The sequence below is a fragment of the Entelurus aequoreus genome, linkage group LG20, assembly GCF_033978785.1.
Source record: "Entelurus aequoreus isolate RoL-2023_Sb linkage group LG20, RoL_Eaeq_v1.1, whole genome shotgun sequence".
NCBI lineage: Eukaryota > Metazoa > Chordata > Actinopteri > Syngnathiformes > Syngnathidae > Entelurus > Entelurus aequoreus.
In genome coordinates this window covers 15639004-15656965 of record NC_084750.1, presented here as the reverse complement: position 1 = coordinate 15656965, position 17962 = coordinate 15639004, and the positions used below count along the sequence as shown (strand labels likewise).

Here is a 17962-nt window from a genome sequence, read left to right as displayed (position 1 = left end):
TGACATTTCAAACCATTTTGAACAGAAATAGTTCATGCACATTCAGATAAATTCTTCAAAATTACAATTAAAAAAATGTTGGTCGGGGGGTCGGGCTGTAAATAAATAAATAAATATATATATATATATATATATATATATATATATATATATATATATATATATATATATATATATATATATATATATTTTCCTTGCGCACTAATTGACTGAAAGAGCACGCACTTGGCGTGATGATGTCATGTTATCGATGGGAAAATGCAAGAAATGTAATGCCGAGCGCATATCATTATGTCAAGATAATGGCACTAGCATTTACTTAATTGCATTTACTTAATTTAAGAATATTTTTCAACATATTGAGAAAAAAGGTCTCATATTTGTTTTTTTCTACCAAGAAAAGTGCACTTGTTATTAGTGAGAATGTGCTTATTTTAAGGTATTTTTGGGTTAATTGAGGTTAGCTAATTTGACTTGTTTTGGAAAGTCTTGACAAGCCAAATTTTCTTGTTCTATTGGCAGATAATTTTGCTTAGTTCAAGTAAAATACCCCTCATTTTTGTATTTTTTTCTTGTTTTTGAACACTGACTTTTTGCTCCTTTTAAAAATGGCTACTTTAGAGTCAAGATTTTATTCATATTGCATCCATGAAATACACAGATCTCTTGATAAATAGTTATGTCAGTTCTGATTCACATATACAATGATTTAAAGATGTTCATCAAAATTCTTCCTTTTTGTACAAAAGTATGATTTTGTCTATGAAATTGTTGTAAGTACACCTCTGCATAACAAGCCTGCTCAGTGGCCTTGTGGCTAGAGTGTCCGGCCTGAGATCGGTAGGTCGTGAGTTCAAACCTTTACTCGAGTCAATACCAAAGACTATAAAAATGGGACCCATTGCCTCCCTCAAGTGTTGGAATTGGGGGTTAAATCACCAAAATGATTCCCGAGCACGGCTACTGCTCACTGCTCCCCTCACCTCCCAGGGGGTGGAACAAGGGGATGGGTCAAATGCAGAGGGTAATTTCACCACACCTCGTGTGTGTGTGTGTGTGACTATCAGCAGTACTTTAACTTTAAAATGGAAGTGTATATTATGATATACAGTACAGGCCAACAGTTTGGACACACCTTCTCATTCAATGCGTTTTCTTTATTTTCATGACTATTTACATTGTAGATTGTCACATTAAAACTATGAATGAACACATGTGGAATTATGTACTTAACAAAAAAGGTGAAATAATAATATTATAGTTTCTTCAAAATAGCAACCCTATGCTCTGATTACTGCTTTGCACACTCTTGGCATTCTCTCCATGAGCTTCAAGAGGTTGAGAAATGGTTTTCACTTCACAGGTGTCATAGTTTTGATGCCGTCAGTGACAATCTACAATGTAAATAGTCATGAAAATGAAGAAAATGCATTGAACTGAGAAGGTGTGTCCAAACTGTTGGCCTGTACTGTATGTATTTTAAGTGTTTATGTATTCGTGTACAAGGTACATTTGTGTTAGTGAGGGGTTTACGACACATGTAAAAACCTTGGAATTTTACATGTTATTATTGTTGTGTACTATGTTTTGAATGTCTTGATTTTACTTTGGTTTAAATATATTTTGAACACACGCATTGACAAGTGATACATCATGCAGTTGACATATTTACATTTCTCTTTAGAACATGTTCAAAAAGGAGTAGGAAGAAGCCAAGCCTATTTAATCCTTTCTCTTTTCCAATGAGCAATGTAGTAGCACGTACTGTATGTTCACTTCCTGTCCTCATTTTGTAGCACAATTTACATCCATGAAATACAACAGATCTCTTGATAAATAGTTGTCAGTTCTGATTCACATATAAAATGATTAATATCTCCTTTCCAACAAAGTTAAAGATGTCCATCAAAATTCTTCCTCTTCGTACAAAAGTATAGTTTGTCTATAAAAGTGTTATAAGTACACCTCTGCGTAACATTGTATCCTTATTACTAGAGATGTCCGATAATATCGGTCTGCCGATGTTATCGGCCGATAAATGCGTTAAAATGTAATATCGGAAATTATCGGTATCGTTTTTTTTATTATCAGTATCTGTTTTTTTTTATTTTTTATTTTTTATTTTTTTATATTAAATCCACATAAAAAAACACAAGATACACTTACAATTAGTGCACTAACCCAAAAAACCTCCCTCCCCCATTTACACTCATTCACACAAAAGGGTTGTTTCTTTCTGTTATTAATATTCTGGTTCCTACATTATATATCAATACAGTCTGCAAGGGATACAGTCTGTGGTTCCCACATTATATATCAATATATATCAATACAGTCTGCAAGGGATACAGTCCGTAAGCACACATGATTGTGCGTGCTGTTGGTCCACTAATAGTACTAACCTTTAACAGTTAATTTTACAAATTTTCATTAATTACTAGTTTCTATGTAACTGTTTTTATATTGTTTTACTTTCTTTTTTATTCAAGAAAATGTTTTTAATTTATTTATCTTATTTTATTTGATTAATTTTCTTAAAAAGTACCTTATCTTCACCATACCTGGTTGTCCAAATTAGGCATAATAATGTGTTAATTCCACGACTGTATATATCGGTTGATATCGGTATCGGTTGATATCGGTATCGGTAATTAAAGAGTTGGACAATATCGGATATCGGCAAAAAGCCATTATCGGACATCCCTACTTATTACCATTAAAGAAAACAACCCACAGGTCTTTCCTAGTCTCCCACCGTAGTCACATTGAAGCCAAGCGCTACATACGCATATTCGAGTACGGCAAAAAAAACTAAAATATGTTCACACCAGGAGGGCCCACCTCACAGTCATAATTCAGAGTTGGCCTATACCAGCTGTCCAACCTTGTTAGTTTTAAAGTTGTTGTGTTGCTTTCAGGGTTCCTCGCATCTACTGTAAGGAACCCAGAGGCTTTTATCATCAGAAGGCTCCAATCTGAGTTGTCAGCTTGGCCTCCAGGTCTGTGTTGGTCACTTGAAAGTCATCTTCATAATTACACAGCTGCATGACACTATGGCAGGGTGCTTGAAATAAAACGTTGGCAATACTGTACTTCCTAAGAAACACTCTCTGGTTAATATTATCCTGCCAGTTGGATTTGCTGCTGTGTACTGCGTACTACACATGTGGCCCGCCACATGTGTAGTACGCATGTGACCTAGTACACCCCTGGTGTACTAGGTCAGTGGTTCTCAAATGGGGGTACGCGTACCCTGGGGGTACTTGAAGGTATGCCAAGGGGTACGTGAGATTTTTTTAAAATATTCTAAAAACAGCTACAATTCAAAAATCCTTTATAAATATATTTATTGAATAATACTTCAACAAAATATGAATGTAAGTTCATAAACTGAACATCAAATCAAGTAGGCTATTCCATTCATTACCATAAACCCCCATGCCATGATGGTTTGACCCTCACTAAAATGTCTGTCAAAAAGAACTGTGAAAAGAAATGCAACAATGCAATATTCAGTGTTGACAGCTAGATTTTTTGTGAACATGTTCTATAAATATTGGTGTTAAAGATTTCTTTTTTTTGTGAAGAAATGTTTAGAATTAAGTTCATGAATCCAGATGGATCTCTATTACAATCCCCAAAGAGGGCACTTTAAGTTGATGATTGCTTCTATGTGTAGAAATCTTTATTTATAATTGAATCACTTGTTTATTTTTTAACAAATTTTTAGTTATTTTTATATATTTTTTTCCAAATAGTTCAAGAAAGACCACTACAAATTAGCAATATTTTGCACTGTTATACAATTTAATCAATCAGAAACTGATGACATGGTGCTGTATTTTACTTCTTTATCTCTTTTTTTCAACCAAAAATGCTTTGCTCTGATTATTGGGTACTTGAATTAAAAAAATTTTCACAGGGGGTACATCACTGAAAAAAGGTTGAGAACCACTGTTCTAGGTGAACATAAGATTGTGTCTTTTTAAAGCACTGTATAATGTGTTTGTTTTGTCAGATTTGATGTGCTGACGTTCCTGTTGCTGTGCTACAACGCTGCACTCAGCTTCATGAGCACCACCTCCCTCCAGTCCCTCTGCCAGCTCAGCTCTCGGTAAAACCCGCACACACGGCAGCAAGATTTCACACTTAGCGCATGTCTTTCATAGCTTCCGAGTCTCACTTCTCAGTCATGAGTCTGTTTAATGATTACACTTTGTGTTTTTTAATATGCACGCAAGTACCTATTGCATTTTTGCTCTGTGCAATTTTGACGTCCCTGTTGAACTGTTACAACTTCTCATATTATTGGTTATCCTCCAGAGTGTGTATATGTGGTTACCCGCGGCAACAGATGCGGCGCTATAAAGGTATTAGCGCGCGGATGACGGTCACATCAGATTTCTTGGTTCAACTCCTCACAGGGATACACTTTGCATCGTGAGTGTACACACATGCCTGCACACACACTTTCACTGTGTCTGTGTTTTTCTTTTGTGCTCATCTAATCTGCGTCACATTCAATGTACTGTACGTTTTTAGAGGTGTCAAGTTCCACTTCTATTGTCAGTACTGCAATCTGATCATCGTTGTTTGACGTCCATTGTGGGCAGGTGCAACGGGGAAGCGGAACTGGGATCCAAAGCCCTGGATGACGTTCTGTATCGGGCCCAGCTGGAGTTGCTCCCCGAAGCGCTGTTGGTGAGCGCAACGTTCTGTGAGAGGAGGAAGCATGCGAAGCAGACGTATCGCCTTTATACACCGCACACTATGCTGCATTGTGTCGGCCTGGTGTGTCAGTCCGCAAGCTGTGTGTAATCCCACTAGATTATTTACATGCTTTCCACTCCGCTCTGTTTAGCTGTAAATCCTTGCTGGTGAAGCAGATTGGAACTAAGCCTACAGCATTACTACACCGGTCAAGGTGCATTCCTCTGCAACAATCAAAACACATGACTTATGGATCTACATTAACAGGATCTTATACAAATCATAGTTTCAAAATAATTGCCTTGTGAGTAGAGGTGTCCGATAATACCGATAAATGCTTTAAAATGTAATATCGGAAATTATCAGTATCAGTTCAAAAAAGTCAAATGTATGACTTTTTAAAAGGCCGCTGTGTACACGGACGTAGGGAGAAGTACAGAGTGCCAATAAACCTTAAAGGCACTGCCTTTGCGTGCCGGCCCAGTCACATAATATCTACGTTGTCACACACACAAGTGAATGCAAGTCATACTTGGTCAACAGCCATACAGGTCACACTGAGGGTGGCCGTATAAACAAGTTTAACACTGTTCCAAATATGCGCCACACTGTGAACCCACACCAAACAAGAATGACTAAAATTTCGGGAGAACATCCGCACCGTAACACAACATAAACATCCATCCATTCATCCATTTTCTACCGCTTATTCCCTTCGGGGGCGCTGGAGCCTATCTCAGCTACAATCGGGCGGAAGGCGGGGTACACCCTGGACAAGTCGCCACCTCATCGCAGACAACATAAACACAACAGAACAAATACTGAGAACCCCTTGCAGCACTAACTCTTTTGGGGCGCTACAATATACACACCCCGCTAAACCCCGCCCCCAACCCCTCCCACCTCAACCTCCTCATGCTCGCTCAGGGAGAGCATGTCCCAAATTCCAAGCTGCTGTTTTGAGGCATGCTAAAAAAAAATAATGCACTTTGTGACTTCAATAATAAATATGGCAGTGCCATGTTGGCATTTTTTTCCATAACTTGAGTTGATTTATTTTGGAAAACCTTGTTACATTGTTTAATGCATCCAGCGGGGCATCACAACTAAATTAGGCATAATAATGTGTTAATTCCACCACTGTTTATATTGGTATCGGTTGATATCGGAATCGGTAATTAAGAGTTGGAAAATATCGGAAATGGGCAAAAAAGCCATTATCGGACATCTCTACCTCTGAGGCACACTTGCGAAATCTAATAAAGATCTGATTAAAGCTGCCTTTACCAATAATGCTCAGTTTTAATTGCAGACCAATAAAAAGTGTACTGTATGATTCTTAAGAGTTGTTTCCTGAAATTCATCACGATCGTATAATCGCTCAGCCCTAATTACAAAATACCACTTATGATGATGCAGCATACAGTACAGGCCACAACACAACAACTTGCACTCCTCACCTCGTCTAAATAGGTGCACTTGAAGGGGATCTGCCCTTTTTTTGGGAATTTTGCCTATCATTCACAATCCTTAGGTAAGACAAGAACACATTTCTTTTTTTATGCATTCTAAATAGCTAATAATGTCATCAAAAGTCCGCTTACAATGGAGCCTATCTGAGTTGCTCTATTCTGCCAACAAAGCCCTTTAAAAAAACATCCAATTAAGGTTTTATATACACACTAAGTATATATGTATAATAACATTTAATATTTACCTATTTTGCTCATTTGAAGCACATGCTTACATTCATTTGAAAAACGCATCACGACATTCACTTTTTCCCTCGACAACATCACTGATTACTACTAGGGATGTCCGCTAATGGCTTTTTGCCGATATCCGATATTCCGATATTGTCCAACTCTTTAATTACCGATACCGATAACTACCGATATCAACCGATATATACAGTCGTGGAATTAACACATTATTATGCCTAATTTGGACAACCAGGTATGGTGAAGATAAGGTACTTTTTAAAAAAATAAATAAAAAATAAGATAACTAAATTAAAAACATTTTCTTGAATAAAAAAGAAAGTAAAACAATATAAAAACAGTTACATAGAAACTAGTAATGAATGAAAATGAGTAAAATTAACTGTTAAAGGTTAGTACTATTAGTGGAGCAGCAGCACGCACAATCATGTGTGCTTACGGACTGTATCCCTTGCAGACTGTATTGATATATATTGATATATAATGTAGGAACCAGAATATTGATAACAGAAAGAAATGGGGGAGGGAGGTTTTTTGGGTTGGTGCACTAATTGTAAGTGTATCTTGTGTTTTTTATGTTGATTTAATAAAAAAAACAAAAAACAACCCGATACAGATAATAAAAAAACCGATACCGATAATTTACGATATTACATTTTAACGCATTTATCGGCCGATAATATCGTCAGGCCGATATTATCGGACATCCCTAATTACTACTCATGAGCGCCAGCAAACATGATAAAACATCACTTACTGTACAGTGTCTGCTCTCACTGGGATGCCAACTGATAGAATGTTGTTATACGCAGTACAGGCCAAAAGTTTGGACACAACTGATGGTCCCAACCTCATCGATAAAGCAAGAAATTCCACTAATCAACCCTGATAAGGCACACCTGTGAAGTGAAAACCATTGACGCTCATGGAGAGAATGCCAAGAGTGTGCAAAGCAGTAATCAGAGCAAAAGGGTGGCTATTTTGAAGAAACGAGAATTTAAAACATGTTTTCAGTTATTTCACCTTTTTTTGTTAAGTATATAACTCCACATGTGTTCATTCATAGTTTTGAAGTGACAATCTACAATGTAAATAGTCATGAAAATAAAGAAAACGCATTGAATGAGAAGGTGTGTCCAAACTTTTGGCCCGTACTGTATAATCCTCGCACAACATGTCAAATGAATGCCTGGCAATGGTAGTAATGGTGATATTAATTACAATAGTAAATAAATGGAAGAAAAAAAAACATAAAATAGTGAGAATAACAGTAGGGATAATGGCAATACATACAATAGAAAATAAGTACAAATAAAGAACCTAAACAGAGTTTAAAATCATTAGTGAAAAGCCTGATTAAAAAAGGTGTGCATTTTCAACAATTTTTAAAAATTAATATATCAATTCAAACAATTGTATTAATCCCTCAAGGGGCAATTACTTTTGAGCAGCAGGTTATGGTGGTTCGTATAGCCTCCACAACTACATAGTAAAACAACATGAAGCTTAGAATGGATAATAATATTAGCGGTCTCTGTAGTCCTGAGGCTCTCCGGCAGGCTGTTCCACAGTTTGGGGCTATAGCGGCTAAATACCTCTTATCCGCATAACTTTTTCCACTCATGAACGAGGTGTTGCAGCGGTCGGGACAAAAAACCCACAGTGTTCCGGGATTATGTTTCCACTCGCGTTCACTTAAAGAATGTCCTCACTGCAAATACTTGTAAAGAGTCTTACCTCTTGTGGCATAATAGGCGTTAGGTCAGGGGCCTTTTGAGATTCAAAGCTTTCTCTTGTGCATAAATCTGAAACAGATGGGATTATAGATTTTATTTTAGTTGGTTCAATCACATGGATGACTTGTTTGGAACACTATTTATTTTTCAAATGTATTATTTCCGATACAGTAGCAGCTCAATGCACAAGCTTGATTGGCTCTGTGAAGGAGTCCTTTACTAAAACACTTGAATCTCAAATCAATGTCTCCCAAATTAATTGATCAATTTAATTGCTGCTTGGCCCTCCCAAAACAGCACAATTTTAACATGTTATATACAGTACGGGCCAAAAGTTTGGACACACCTCCTCATTCAATGTGTTTTCTTTATTTTCATGACTATTTACTAGGGATGTCCGATAATATCGGCCGATAAATGCGTTAAAATGTAATATCGTAAATTATCGGTATCTGTTTTTTTATTATCTGTATCGGTTTTTTTTGTGGTTTTTTTTTGTTTTTTTAAATTAAATCAACATAAAAAACACAAGATACACTTACAATTAGTGCACCAACCCAAAAAAACTCCCTCCCCCCATTTCTTTCTGTTATCAATATTCTGGTTCCTACATTATATATCAATATATATCAATACAGTCTGCAAGGGATACAGTCCGTAAGCACACATGATTGTGCGTGCTGCTGCTCCACTAATAGTACTAACCTTTAACAGTTAATTTTACTCATTTTCATTAATTACTAGTTTCTATGTAACTGTTTTTATATTGTTTTACTTTCTTTTTTATTCAAGAAAATGTTTTTAATTTAGTTATCTTATTTTATTTTATTTTTTTAAAAGTACCTTATCTTCACCATACATGGTTGTCCAAATTAGGCATAATAATGTGTTAATTCCACGACTGCATATATCGGTTGATATCGGTATCGGTAATTAAAGAGTTGGACAATATCGGAATATCGGTTATCGGCAAAAAGCCATTATCGGACATCCCTACTATTTACATTGTAGATTGTCACATCAAAACTATGAATGAACACATGTGGGGTTATGTACTTAACAAAAAAAAAGGTGAAATAACTGAAAACATGTTTTATATTCTAGTTTCTTCAAAATAGCCACCCTTTGCTCTGATTACTGCTTTGCACACTCTTGGCATTCTCTCCATGAGCTTCAAGAGGTAGTCACCTGTAATGGTTTTCACTTCACAGGTGTCATAGTTGTGATGCCTTCAGTGACAATCTACAATGTTAATAGTCATGAAAATAAAGAAATTGCATTAAAATGAGAAGGTGTGTCCAAACTTTTGGCCTGTACTGTACTTTTTAAATAGAAAAACAAGCTTATAGATAAGAAGTATTTAATTAAAAAAATACTATAGAATGTACTTCTAACAACTACATGAGTTTTATGAAGTAATGTAATCGTAATGGACAGCATTTATCTTGGAGAGCGGACTTTTATTGACTAATTGTTTGCCAATTCGATATTAGTTTAACATTCTTGGTTGGCATTAGACTCATTCTGCTTCGATATAGTGCAGACTAACAGTGACACGCTCAAATTGCTTTACCCAGTTGGCGACATTCAACTTTTTTGATTTTAATTTTAATTTTTCAATGAATAATGTTCTTCGCAGCACTGTCATTCACACCCGCTTTCTGTCTGCCTGTGTTTAAAAAAACCAAAGTTCGGTCGATCTATAACAGGTGTGTCAAAGTGGTTTTCACTGAGGGCCACATCACAGTTATGTTTGGCCCCAGAGGGCCGCTTCTGACAGTGAATACTATTATTACACGTTTTTTTAATGCATTTTATTAGTTGATTTTTTTACTAATTAAAATGTTTAAAAAAATATGGTAAGTTGCAATAATTTCACCTCAAAATGTAGTGTATATTACTGTAAATGGAAAAACAGTACTGCTGTTTTTATGGTAAAAAAAAAAAAAGGCAGCTCAGTTGCCAGAATTTTACAGAATTAGTTTTTTTTACTGTAAATAAAAACAAAACTGCAATTTTACTGTGAAATTTTGGCACCTGAGCTGCCAGTTTGGGTTTTTTGGTTTTTTTTCCCCCGCAAATCAACAAGTGTAGATTTTTTGGTGTATTACTGTAAATGCCAAAACGGCACCACAGTTTATTACAGTAAAAAAAAAAAGTACTGTTTTTTTCATTTAGAGAAAAATGCTGTAAAAACAGTAAATTTCACAATTTTACCATGAAATCTATTGCTACTTTTACATTGCACAATTTGATGGATAACTTGCTTTAAAAATCATTATTATTAGTATTTATTTCTATTTAAAAATGGTTTGATAATATATTTTTGCATAATTAGACAATATTTAAGCTAACTTTTTTTTTCTTCTTCTCCCAAAATAGAAAAATAATACATTTAGTAAGAAAAGTTACAGTACTTTATTGATACATATTATTTCCAGGCTTTCGAGGGCCAAATAAAATTAAGTGGCGGGCCACATCTGGCCCCCGGGCCCTGAGTTTGACACCTGCGATCTATAGCTAAAAGGTAATGCTAGCGACTGTGACTAGATGTTTTGGGCGGATTTTACGGGATTCAGTGTGGCATTCACTTCATCATGATGTTTGTAACTCGGAGTTTTGCTTGTAACTTAAAGCATAACAATTAGTAAAGAGGCAACTCTTATCCAAAAACACTCTTACGTTGTATTATAGAAACAAACATTCAAAAAAACATATTCTTCCTCAATAAAAAAGAGTTACATAATGAGCACTAGAGCTATTTTGGTGTCACCACTGACGGGCCAGAGGCTATACAACTGCAAATTAGGCCAAAGTAGCTGCAGCAATTTTCCTGACAGCTCTGGAGGAGTCTTGGCCTTAACAGTGTGCTTATCCCGTCCATCAGGTGGGTAACGCCATCAAGTCCTCGCTGCGGGGAGCAGCGCTGAAGAGCAACACCAAGGAGGGCGCGCGGAGTATCCAGGTGGAGATAACACCCACCGCCTCCAGGATCTCCCGAAACGCTGTCACTTCTCTCTCTATAAGGGGCCACCGCTGGAAACGACACGGTAAGCACGCCGTGGTGGTGTTAAATGTTAAGTGTGTGCATACAAAAGCCGAGCGAGCAGGAGGGTAATCGTTGATCGTTGTCCATCATCCTTCCATTGTCTTATAGGCAGTGTGTTTTAGTGTTGCCACGCATCCGCTTTTAAGCTCATAGTGTAGATTTACAGCTAATGCACACCTTCCATCTGTACGCTGTTTGTGTTGCATTTTAGATGAGCTGAATTATAGCCATCTGAAGCTATCCAATAGCCTTTTTATCTGCCGGATGCTGCTCATTGTGGCTTTTTATAGCACTCCATTCAGATCTCCACAGCATATACTTTGACCATGTGTTGAATGGAAGTATTATTGTAGCAAAATTACTTACAAACATGTATCTCAATCTGTGCGTGTGTATGTGTGTATATATATATATATATATATATATATATATATATATATATATATATATATATATATATATATATATATATATATATATATATATATATATATACGTGTGTGTGTGTGTCCGTATTTCAATCGCCGCGTGTGTAAAAAAATAAATAAATAAATATATATATATATATATTAGAGATGTACGATAATATCGGCCTGCCGATATTATCGGCCGATATATGCGTTAAAATGTAATATTGGAGATTATCGGTATCGTTTTTTTTTATTATCGGTATTGTTTTTTTTTTGTTTTTTTTAAATTAAATCAACATAAAAAACACAAGATACACTTACAATTAGTGCACCAACCCAAAAAACCTTTACACTCATTCACACAAAAGGGTTGTTTCTTTCTGTTATTAATATTCTGGTTCCTACATTATATATCAATATATATCAATACAGTCTGCAAGGGATACAGTCCGTAAGCGTGCTGCTGGTCCACTAATAGTACTAACCTTTAACAGTTAATTTTACTAATTTTCATTCATTACTAGTTTCTATGTAACTGTTTTTATATTGTTGTACTTTCTTTTTTATTCAAGAAAATGTTTTTAATTTATTCATCTTATTTTACAATTTTTTTTCAAAACTACCTTATCTTCACCATACCTGGTTGTCCAAATTAGGCATAATAATGTGTTAATTCCACGACTGCATATATCGGTTGATATCGGTATCGGTTGATATCAGTATCGGTAATTAAAGAGTTGGACAATATCGGAATATCGGATATCGGCAAAAAGCCATTATCGGACATCCCTAATATATATGTTTTATATATATATATATCTGTCAGGTTCAAACACTGATGACATCTATTAAACAAGACAAGAAGCAAGGAATTAAACAGAGACAGAATTAAATTTGGCTCAATTGAGGAGAGACGTCTGGACTGTACTCTTGCACAGTCTCACCACGCTCTGGCGAAGGATTGTACGCCTCCTCTTTTATTTGGACTTTCCCTGATTACATGGCAACAGCTGTTTCTAAGGCACGGGGGTCGTAAACAGCCATCGCCTTTGATTACAACAGTTCAAAGAAAAGGTCGTAAAACAGTAAAAAGAAAAGGTCGCCTTGAGGGGAGTCAGGCCCTGCTTCCTCTCCGCTTTGTAGTTCTCGGGTCAAGACAAAATCTTTCTGTGGATTACAATTCATCAAAGAAACAGAACACCTTCATGTTGCTTCCCATCCTACACAGTGGAGTTTTACAAGCCTTCTGCTTGGTAGAATCAAAGACAGCTTTTGTCTTCTCGCCGGGAACTCATGGAAACAAAGTTTTGTGATAACTTAGATACAATTATTCTGACAATATCTGTGTCCGTATTTCAATCGCCGCGTGTGTAAAAAAAATTAAAAATTTTTTATATAAATATATCTGTGTCCATATTTCGATCGACGTGTGTGGGGGAAAAAAAATGTGTGTATGCGTATTTAGATGTGTGTGAAGCAAGAACCCACTATTGCACCGGTGTCAAACTCAAGGCCCGTGGGCCAGATCTGGCCCGCAAACACTTGGAAATATGTTCTCAATAAAGTACTTAATATTTTCTCACTAAATGTAACTGATTTTTTTTATTTTGACAGAAAAAAAACATATGTACTGCTTGAAATTGCATACCTTTTAAACTTAAATAGTATCCAATATTGCAACAAATATGACAGTACATTATCATACTTTCCAAAAAATGTTTGTCTAAATCAAAATAAATACTTAAATATCTGCTTGACTTATGATTTTACAGCAAACTACCCATCAAATTAATAAAAATTACAATAAATTTACAGTGTTCTTTACAGCATATTACTGTAAATTAATTTTTTTTTTTAAATTTGCGTTAAAATTCTGTTGACTGAGCTGCCATATTTTTACTGTAAAATCTTGCTTTTAACGGTGTATTACTGTAAATAGAAAGACAGTTTGTGTGTTTTTACGGTAAAAAACAGGCATCTAAGTTGCCAGAATAAAAAAATAACTTGTTCTGTTTTTCCATTAACAACGTAATGTTGTAAAAACCAATGTCAGTTTAATAGTAAAAATCTGGCAACTAAGCTGCCAGCTTTTTCCATAAAAAACAAAACAGTGTTACTGTTTTTATATTTGCCGTAAAATGTTGCAAAAAATTAAAAAAACACTATTTTACAGTAAAATGTTGTAAATGTAAAACAATTTATATAATTAATAATGAAATCCAGAGGCAAATTCATACATTATTCGCTGTTACAAGCGGCCCTCTGATGGCATCCATAACTGCCATAATTATTAGGGATGTCCGATAATGGCTTTTTGCCGATATCCGATATTCCGATATTGTCCAACTCTTTAATTACCGATATCAACCGATACCGATATCAACCGATATATACAGTCGTGGAATTAACACATTATTATGTCTAATTTGGACAACCAGGTATGGTGAAGATAAGGTACTTTAAAAAAAATAATAATAATAAGATAAATAAATTAAAAACATTTTCTTGAATAAAAAAGAAAGTAAAACAATATAAAAACAGTTACATAGAAACTAGTAATTAATGAAAATGAGTAACATTAACTGTTAAAGGTTAGTACTATTAGTGGAGCAGCAGCACGCACAATCATGTGTGCTTACGGACTGTATCCCTTGCAGACTGTATTGATATATATTGATATATAATGTAGGAACCAGAATATTAATAACAGAAAGAAACAAACCTTTTGTGTGAATGAGGAGGGAGGTTTTTTGGGTTGGTGCATTAATTGTAAGTGTATCTTGTGTTTTTTATGTTGATTTAATTAAAAAAAAAAAAAACAAACAAAAAAAAAAAACGATACCGATAATAAAAAAAACGATACCGATAATTTCCGATATTACATTTTAACGCATTTATCGGCCGATAATATCGGCTATCGGACATCCTAATAATTATCTATTGGATAGAAAGATAAGTCGTACTCTGCAAAAGTCACGTGTAACAATCTGTGTGTGTGTAATCAGATCCACGTGTGTGTGTTAAGTTGTCCGTCTGTGTTTCCATCGGCGTGTGTTTAAAAAAAAAAAAACAACTAGAAAAAAAAGCAGGAACAAAGTCGTGCGCGGCAGAGGTGTCGCAAAAGTTTTGTGTAAATAGACATCCAAGTTCCTGTTTCTCACACATTTTTTTTTTTTTTTTTACACACACCGATCGAAATACGGACAGATATTTTTTTACACACAGACAACTCATACTACGGACAGACAACTTAAAACACACACACGCAGGTCTTATTACACACACAGACTGATGTACAGTCACACATTAGTACACACACACGTGAATTGGATTACACATACTGGTGTTGTCTCAATACCAATATTTTGGTACCGGTACCAAAATGTATTTCGATACTTTTCTAAATAAAGGGGACCACAAAAAAATGACATTATTGGCTTTATTTTAACAAAAAATCTTAGTGTACATGAAACATATGTTTATTATTGTAATTGAGTCCTTAAATAAAATAGTGGACATACTAGACAACTTGTCTTTTAGTAGTAAGTAAACAAACAAAGACTCCTAATTAGTCTGCTGACGCATGCAGTAACATATTGTGTCATTTATACACCTATTATTTTGTCAACATTATAAAGGACAAGCTGTAAAAATGTATTATTAATCCACTTGTTCATTTACTATTATTATCTGGTTAGTTTCTGTTTCAACATGTTCTATCTAAACTTCTGTTAAAATGTAATAATCACTTATTCTTCTGTTATTTTGATACTTTACACTACCGTATTTTTCGGATTATAAGTCGCTCCGGAGTATAAATCGCACCGGTCGAAAATGCATAATAAAGAAGGAAAAAAAAACATATATAAGTCGCACAGGGGTCGGGAACCTTTTTGGCTGAGAGAGCCATAAAAAGCCAAATATTCTAAATTTTTTCTGTGAGAGCCATATCATATTTTTTTAACACTGAATACCACTAAATGCGTGCATTTTTAAGTAAGACCGACATTTTTAGAGTATAATAAGTCTATTACTATTTTTAATAACGTTGTTATTCTGAATTTAACCAATAATAAACAAAATACTTCTTACCAATAATGCGACGTGTTGAGCCGGTGCAGAAGAAAAACAGATGGATGGAATAAAATGCATGAGAATGTTTTATATTTTGAACGTTATTTTTAACACTGTGATTATCAGCGAGATTACTCATTAATTATCGTGTTAAGCAATGTCAGCTAAGATTTATCTGAGAGCCAGATGCAGTCATCAAAAGAGCCTCATCTGGCTCTAGAGCCATAGGTTCCCTACCCTTGCACTGGAGTATAAGTCGCATTTTTGGGGGAAATTTATTTGATAAAATCCAACACCAAGAATAGACATTTGAAAGGCAATTTCAAATAAATAAAGAATAGTGAACAACAGGCTGAATAAGTGTACGTTATATGAGGCATAAATAAGCAACTGAGAACGTGCCTGATATGTTAACGTAACATATGGTAAGAGTCATTCAAATAACTATAACATATAGAACATGCTATACGTTTACCAAACAATCTGTCACTCGTAATCGCTAAATCCCATGAAATCTTCTTCCTCGGTGTCGCTTCTAAACAACTCTGCCAACTCCAAAGGTAGACAATGCGCCGCTTCCTCTTCTATTGGTACGTCGCTTACGTCAGAGTCATCGTCAGTTGCAGTTCCAATTATTCCAGCCTTTCTGAATCCGGACAGGATGGTTTTGGTTGTCACTGAATATATTATTATTTGATATTTTACGGTAATGTGTTAATAATTTCACACATAAGTCGCACCCCCGGCCAAACTATTGAAAAAACTGCGACTTATAATCCGAAAAATACGGTAGTTTTGGATGATACCACAAATTTAGGTATCGATCCGATACCAAGTAGTTACAAGGTCATACATTGGTCATAATTTAAGTTGTCATGTGTTCAGAAATATTGATGTAATCATAGTACTATCGACTAGATACGCTCCTGTACTTGGTATCATTACAGTGGATGTCGGGTGTAGATCCACCCATGGCGTTTGTTTACATTGTGACTAGGGCGGCAACTAACGATTAATTTGATAATCGATTAATCTGTCGATTATTACTTCGATTAATCGATTAATAATCGGATAAAAGAGACAAACTACATTTCTATCCTTTCCAGTATTTTATTGAAAAAAACCAGCATACTGGCACCATGTTGTGGACATCGGGGGTGCAGCATACACCAATAATAACACAGAAATCTAACTCATCAGAACTGAATCAGATATTGTACACGTTTCTGTTGTGAATAATAAAGGATTCATTTTAGGCTGCCTCTGAATAATAGCATGAAATATTCCAGCACCTTCATAACGTTTAGTTATACTAAAGCGTCACTCAAATCTAAATAGATTTATATAGCTTTATCGGGCCCGGCTACATTGATCCATTATGAAACCAACCTGAGGTATTTCTGTCCGTTACGTTTATTTCCAAATTGGTAACCGTGCGTTTTCTCTCTCAAAACGGAGTCAAATGTGCCGGAGACACATTATCAGTTGTTGCAACAAAGGCATAACTTTAACGTTACTCACAAAAAAGCTGAACTCATGAATGCTTGTTGCCACTATGGACTTAAAAAGTTACGTACTGTGAGTTCTTCCCTTTATCCATGGCTCCAACATGTTTCTTCTTCAGGTGCTCCAGAAACAATGTTGTACTTCCGTGCCATTTTGCAGGAAACGGTCTTCTTTGAAGTCTTTAAAGTGAAGTGTTCCCACACTTTTGACGACTTAGGTGTTACACTTTTCTCCATTGAAGCAATAACCTCAAGATGTTTCTCCGCTAAACTATCGGTACTGTTTTCCTGCGCCATTTTTCGAATTTTCCCAGCAAAGGAGACGCCGTCGTCACGTGAGCTGCACATGACCACATCATTGGCTAGCTTACGCCACCTCATGAGACGTAGCCTAACCGCCGCCCTGGCGCTGTTTTGTACTGTTTTTGTACTTATTTTGATTATTGTTTCTCAGCTGTTTGTAAACATTGCAGTTTATAAATAAAGGTTTATAAAAATAAAAAAATAACCAAAAAAAAAAAAAAAAAAAAGCCTCCGCGCATAGCATAGTTCCAACGAATCGATGACTAAATTAATCGGCAACTATTTTGGTAATCGATTTTAATCGATTAGTTGTTGCAGCCCTAATTGTGACGCCGGTGAGCTGTTGTATCCTCCTACGGTGTGTAGTGAAGCATGTTTAGCTATTCCTCGTCCTGCAGGCATGATACTTGTAAAAAAAAAAATTCTTTATTTGTTGCCACGGAGGCGAGAATTA

The 17962-nt window shown here is 35.6% G+C and overlaps 1 protein-coding gene across 4 annotated transcripts in view; it reads left to right on the top strand.

Moving 5' to 3' along the window:
- Positions 1-17962, top strand: part of LOC133635950 (hyccin-like) — a 95074-nt gene that overhangs the window by 55335 nt on the left and 21777 nt on the right. For all 4 annotated transcript variants that reach the window (XM_062029448.1, XM_062029449.1, XM_062029451.1 and 1 more), the window contains 4 exons: positions 4019-4114; positions 4324-4440; positions 4614-4701; positions 11055-11217. In XM_062029448.1, coding sequence (XP_061885432.1) covers positions 4019-4114; positions 4324-4440; positions 4614-4701; positions 11055-11217 — 464 coding nt within the window. The remainder of the gene's footprint in view (positions 1-4018; positions 4115-4323; positions 4441-4613; positions 4702-11054; positions 11218-17962) is intronic.